Source organism: Cotesia glomerata, linkage group LG8 (assembly GCF_020080835.1).
Source record: "Cotesia glomerata isolate CgM1 linkage group LG8, MPM_Cglom_v2.3, whole genome shotgun sequence".
In the NCBI taxonomy this organism is placed as follows: Eukaryota; Metazoa; Arthropoda; class Insecta; order Hymenoptera; family Braconidae; genus Cotesia; species Cotesia glomerata.
In genome coordinates, this window is record NC_058165.1 from 12,943,692 (window position 1) to 12,950,574 (window position 6,883).

Genomic DNA, 6,883 nt, shown 5'->3' on the forward strand with positions numbered 1-6,883 from the left:
GTGGAAAGTTAGATTGGGACCCTTAGTGCGAAGATCTACCTGTGTCATTCGTGTGCGCGTCGTAAAAAAGTGATTATTGGAATCAGGTCTCAACTCAAGGTCATCGCACTACATCTTCATCGCATCGAGCACGCAAGAGGATTCAATCTAAATTGTCAGTTCGTTCCTTTTATATCTCTCTTTATCGCTAACTTACTTCTTTTTCTCGAATTCATTCTCTTTCGATATCTTTCAGATTATTACGATGTCTGCCAAGTACCTACTGGTGTTCGAAACTCACATGGGTGCCCTCAACTCCATGGTCAATGAAGTCGGAAACGGCGAGCACAATCTGATCCAGCCAATTGACTGCGAAGTCAAGCTCGAGGTGCTTGAGTCTACGTGGAACAAGATTGCCGACGCCAATGACAAATTGACCAGTTGCAAGGATATTGATATCACCCACAATTACTTTAAAGAAGGTCGATTCACCAAGGCCGTTAATCGCTACGTAATGGTTAAATCTTCTCTCAAGCGCCGCATCGCCGAAATTGAACCTCGTGTGGTTCCTCTCTCGCCTCACAATCGCACTGCAAATGAGGCTACCGCCTTTCGTCCACAGTTGCCAACTATTCAACCTCCAAAATTCAATGGAGAGCTTCTTGAATGGCAATCATTCAAAAATAAGTTCTCATCCGTCGTCAACAAAGACGGTGTTAACGAGGTTGACAAGATGCACTATCTTCTCCAGAGCCTCCAAGGCACTGCATACTCTCTCGTCGCTAATGTGGAGATAACAGACACTGCATTCGCCACAGCCTGGCAAACTCTGACCACGAGGTATGAGAACAAGCGAGTATTGATCACGGCTCAACTCAACAAACTGTTTACCATACCCAAAATGGCGTCACGAGCCGCCAAAGAGGTTAACAACGTTATCAACACCACTTCTGAGGTACTAAATGCCCTGAGGGCTCTCGGATCGCCAGTTGATCACTGGGATCACATTATTGTACATTATATCACTCAGAAGCTGGATCCTCAGACTCGAGAAGACTGGGAAATCACGCTGGGAGCGGCTACAGATTTCCCACCGTACGATCGTATCAAGAGCTTCCTGCTAGCTCGTGCACGAGCCCTTGAAGCCATGGAAGGACGTCTTCCAGTCAAACCACGTGACCCTAAGGTCAACAAAAAGTCCGCGAGTGGTAGCAAACTCACCCACGGATCTAAGACATCATCTGCACATGTCCATATGACCAGTTCGACATCGCAAAACGTCACTATGGCCACTGGACCTCCTACAACAACTCAACCACCTCCTGGACAGATCGCTGGAGCATCTCCAAGACCACAACGTCCTTGTTCGTGCTGTGGTGAAGCACATTTCATCGTATCGTGCCCAGCGTTCCAAAGATTATCGCCCAAAGAGCGTCATCAGCTGGCTATCTCCAAGTCGTTGTGCCCCAACTGTCTTGGACCTCATTCGTTCGAGAATTGTCGTAGCCAAAAACGCTGTCGGTTTTGTCAAGCAGCGCATCATTCCATGCTACATGATTCTACGCTTCTCAGCTCAGCATCAACTTCATCTAACACAATGATGAATTCTCAATCTACTGCCTCTCAGCAGGTAGGTCAGAATACGTCATTCTGACTACCTGATGCATCATCTGCTAGCACGACATCGCCATCGCCTATCGCATTATCGCCATCGCCTATCGCATTATCGCCATCGCCTATCGCATTATCGCCATCGCCTATCGCATTATCGCCATCGCCATCGCCTATCGCCGCAACGACCTCGTCATTGCCTATCGCAGCATCGCTACTCTCTTCGCAACAAGCTCGTTCTTCGTGCAACACAGCCTCAGCATCAAGACCTCTGGTGTTGTTGGCCACAGCACAAGCCCTCATCGTATCGCCAACACATCATCCTCGCACAGTACGTCTGTTGATCGATCCAGGGTCAGAACTATCGCTGATTTCTCTGCAGCTCGCTCGCCAGCTTGATATGAAGCCTTCCAAAACGAGTATCCCGATTATTGGAGTAGGAAGTGTGCCTTCAGGATCAACGAAGGGTGCTGTTGACATCACTTTACGATCTAAGCATTCTGAAGACCAGATTGAGCTTCATGCGCACGTACTGCAGTCTCTTACCGTCGAACTGCCTCCAGTCGTCATCGCCAGTCAATCCTGGAACCACATCGCAGATTTGGAACTAGCAGATCCAGATCATCTATCACCAGGTCGGATTGACATCCTCATTGGAGCTGACTCTTATGGCTTGATTATCAAGCCTGGAGTTATCACGGGAAACCCCGGACAGCCTATCGCCATTCAGACTGTTTTTGGATGGGCCGTTCTTGGACCTGCTGGTCCATCTTCTATCACCACGCCTGCACATCAAGGTCACCTAATCTCAAACCTGCAGCTTCACGAACTCGTCTCGAAATTCTGGGAGCAGGAAGAAGTTCCAGCGTCTCACCAAGAATCTCTTAGTGCTGAAGAAGCCGAGTGTGAAGCACACTTCATCGCCACTCACTCTCGCGACAGCTCAGGTCGCTACATCGTGCGATTGCCCTTCAAACCCAATGCTCCTCCGCTTGGATACTCGAAAGGCATTGCACAACGTTCGCTATCTCGCATTCTCAATCGCATCGCCCAACAACCAAATCTTCATCGACTGTACACAGAGTTTCTCACCGAGTACGAGTCCCTGGGTCACATGGAGAAAGTTCAACCGTCAACTGCTTCAGACGTTGTCTATTACCTCCCTCATCACGGAGTGATGCGCAATAACAAAATTCGTGTGGTGTTCAATGGCTCTAGTAAGACAACATCAGGCTATTCGCTCAACGAACTGCTTCATGTCGGTCCCAAGACTCAGAATGACATCTTCGACGTGTTGTTGTATGTCCGTCGCCATCGCCTCATCTTTACAACTGACGTAGAAAAGATGTTTCGCCAAATTCTCATACATCCTGATGATCGCAAGTTCCAACGCATCTTATGGATTGATAATAACTCACAGAGCCAAGAGTTCGAACTTACCACAGTTACATACGGAACTACATCAGCTCCTTACTTATCAGGCCGCACCCTGAGACAACTACTGCTAGACGAAGGTCACGACTTTCCTTTAGCTGCTGAACCGATCGAAAGGGGAAGTTATGTCGACGACATTACTGGCGGTGCTGATGATCTCGACTCTCTCAATGCTATCGCAAAACAAGTTGAAGAAATGTGTCTACGAGGATGCTTCCCTTTGGCAAAGTGGAAGAGCAATCATCCTGATTTCTTCAAAATTAATCTATCTTATCAACCAGGTTCAGAGTATCATGAATTTAACGAGTCATCCTCCAAGATTCTGGGTCTAGCCTGGCAGTGTGCGCCAGATCTGCTCAAGTTCACTGGTCAGTCCTCACAAAAGGCAGCTATCACCAAACGCACCATCTTATCCGAAACAGCTCAACTGTTTGATCCTCTGGGCTTGATCTCGCCAGTCATCGTCCGCGCCAAAATCTTAATGCAAGATTTATGGCAACAAAAGGTCGGATGGGATGATACTCTCACGCCGCAAATCATTCACCGCTGGACGTCGTTTCGCGATGAGCTATCTCAGCTATCTCAACTAGCAATTCCTCGGTGGCTCAATCTACTCACTGATAGCTCGGAAGTCGAGATACATGGGTTTTCAGATGCCTCTCAAGCTGCAATGGCTGCTGCTGTTTACCTCAAAGTAACGACTTCTAACGGCTCATCAACAGTAACTTTAGTCTGTTCAAAGACTCGAGTTGCACCTCTTCATCGTCTTACAATTCCACGGTTGGAATTATCAGCTGCTTTGCTGTTATCAAAACTAGTCTCTTGCGTTCAGTCAACTCTCCAGCTCCAACATGTTCCTGTTTCATTGTGGACTGACTCCGCTGTGACTCTGGCCTGGATTAACAGTGATCCAATGCGCTGGAAAGAGTTCGTAAAGAACCGAGTTCAAGAGATTCAGCAAACCTCGCCAAACGCCACCTGGAGATTCGTCTCAGGAAAACAAAATCCTGCAGATTGTGCTTCTCGAGGTCTAACACCTGCTCAACTCATCAACCAAAAACTCTGGTGGTCTGGACCCGACTGGTTAGCCCAACAGAGTCATCTTTGGCCATCTTTCACGGCATCAGATGATCAACTTGCTGACATCGAGATTCGCCCTAGCACAGTGCACGCATCTTCAAGTACCAAGCTGCCGTTTGATGTCCTATTCTACGAAGACAGACCTCTCACAAAGCTGTTACGTGTCACAGCCACGATTCAGCGAGCAGTGGCGTGTTTCAAGAGAGTTCCTGCGTCCAGCTTGAGCTCTTCACCTCTAAACCCTGCTGATCTTCAATTTGCTTTGACGTTCTGGATCAAATCCACGCAGCAAATCTACTTCGCCAGTGAGATTCGAGCACTATTACAAGGTAAGAGTCTTGCTAAATCTAACCCTCTCTCTCGACTTACAGCTTGGATCGACCAGACTGGCTTACTTCGAGTTGGTGGACGTTTACAATACTCTCAACTTAATGAAGACGCCAAACATCCTCCAATAATGCCGAAAGATTCAGAAATCTCCAGGCTTATTATCGCCAACGCCCACACACGTACTATGCATGGTGGAACTCAGCTGACACTTGACTACGTACGTAGATACTGCTGGATCCTTGGTGGTCGTGCTCCTATCAAATCTTTCATTCATCGATGCGTCACCTGCACCAGGATACGTGGCATCCGTGCTCAACAACGCATGGGACAGCTCCCAGCTTCCCGTGTCACACCTTCACTGGTCTTTGAGCATGCTGGAGTCGATTACGCAGGCCCAGTGTCGCTCAAGTTCTTTCAAGGGCGCGGCACGCGCTCATATAAGGCTTGGATCGCAGTATTCGTGTGCTTTTCAACTTCTGCTACTCACCTGGAGCTGGTAACTGACTACAGTGCTCAAGGCTTCTTGAAAGCGTTCAGACGCTTCACAGCCCGACGAGGAATCTGCAAGACGCTCACCAGTGACTGCGGAACCAACTTTCAAGGTGCTAGTGTTATCTTGAAACGGTTGCTAGCTGGTTCTACCAAAGAATCGCAACATCTTCAACAACTTATTGCCAACGACGGTACAAAATGGAAGTTCAATCCTCCAGGAGCTCCTCACATGGGTGGCAAATGGGAAGCTGCCGTCAAATCTGTCAAGTATCACCTATCACGCATCAATTCGGACAAAATCCTCACGTACGAGGACTTCTCCACGCTTCTAACTCAGGTGGAAGCTGTTTTAAATTCTCGACCTCTCAGTGCTCTATCAGAAGATCCTGACGATCTCACAGCGTTGACTCCTGGACACTTCATTCGAGGAGCACCCCTTACGCTTATACCCGAGCCAACATTGGTCGACACCCCAGCAAACCGACTATCACGACTTGAGGACATCCAGCAGCGGCTTCAACTGTTCTGGTACCACTGGTCTGCTTCTTGCCTGAAATCTCATCAAACCATCTCCAAGTGGAATACTTCATTCAACGACATCGATGTTGGATCTCTAGTCCTGGTCACAGATGAGCGATATCCACCATCAAAATGGCCGCTGGGTCGTGTCACCCACACTCACCCTGGTAAGGATAATCTTACCCGAGTTGTCACCATCCAGACGGCTACTTCTACCTATACACGACCAATACACAAGTTGGTGCTACTTCCTATTCCGAGACACGAGGAAGATTCTCATGACGTTGCTCCAGCCACGTCTCATCTACTTCTCCATCCAGCGGAGAAGGGGGGAGAATGTTCAAATCTCCCTCTCTACTTCCCAGCCATTACCGACTAAAACCACTAGAGGCTTCTCTACCTCTCCACTTGGAGGCAGGTCAGGCGCCTGCAGAGCACCGGGGGTCCTCTGGCCGAGAATTGGAGCGCTCTCTCTCTCTCTCTTCTCGTGTTCTTTTGTCGGATTGAATGCATTTCAACTGTTCTTTTTCGCATCCATCTTTTTTTTCATACTATAAAATCGCCGTTTTGCTTACTATTATAACTTTCTTTTGCTTAATCTGATTGCTTTTAATTAATTTAGTGTGTTTCAGATAAATTAACATTTTCGTGCAGTAATTACCGCTTTTGACAGTGTCGGCGGTTTTTTCCTTAACCACGTGCTAACCTGCTTCGCTTTGATAACCACGCTGTGTTTTGCTTATCTGCCTTTATTTAAACAATCCGCTATTAAATTAGTGAAATATTTAGTGTACTTTTGTTAATAAATATATAGTGTTATTTTTGTTAATAATTTTTGTATTTTTATTGAAATTGAACAAACAGAAACGAACCAAAGTCCCAGTATCTTTTATCTTATAAGATTTGAAGTTTTATACAAAATTAATCATTAGATTCCGAAAGCAGTTTTTATCTTTTGGAATGAATTTTTAATTGTTATGAGTGCAAGATTTTCTTGTCCAGTTATTTAATTATTTATTATATTCTATATTTATATTTGCCGCTCAAGGCGACAACTTAATTATTATGATTATTGTTTGACTGTGATGGCGTCGTTTTCGCGCGCAGCCGAGCTGTATATACCACACTCTCCGGCTCGCTCGCTGTGACACACACTTGTTGCTTGGACACTTGTCTGTTTTGTGTATTACTACGTAGTTACAACTCAAGCATCTTTATTAATATTATTAACTTTATAATACGTATATTTTTTATATCAAAGATTATTTAGAAGTTGTTTATATTTATTAGAAGAATAAATAAACCTAGATTCAGTTTAACATAAACCTTGTGTTTCACTTTATTCAATAAACCTGATAGGTTATTGGGCTCCAGTGCACGCTTCCACTGCGTACGTGATTGATTTATTGAAAATAAATTGAGTGAAGTGATTGACCAC

At 46.1% G+C, this 6,883-nt stretch overlaps 1 protein-coding gene across 1 annotated transcript; it reads left to right on the plus strand.

Moving 5' to 3' along the window:
* The first annotated feature begins 244 nt into the window (after positions 1-244).
* Positions 245-5,824, plus strand: LOC123270108. Its single transcript, XM_044736044.1, has 2 exons — positions 245-1,605; positions 1,657-5,824. The coding sequence occupies exons 1-2, from the start codon at positions 245-247 to the stop codon at positions 5,822-5,824; spliced, it is 5,529 nt and encodes a 1,842-aa protein (XP_044591979.1).
* Positions 5,825-6,883: the final 1,059 nt, after the last annotated feature.

Coding starts and splice junctions, on each gene's coding strand:
- LOC123270108 (XM_044736044.1), top strand. CDS start 245: ATGTCTGCCAAGTACCTACTGGTGTTCGAAACTCACATGGGTGCCCTC. Junction 1,606..1,656: donor TCTCAATCTACTGCCTCTCA/GCAGGTAGGTCA, acceptor ATCATCTGCTAG/CACGACATCGCCATCGCCTA.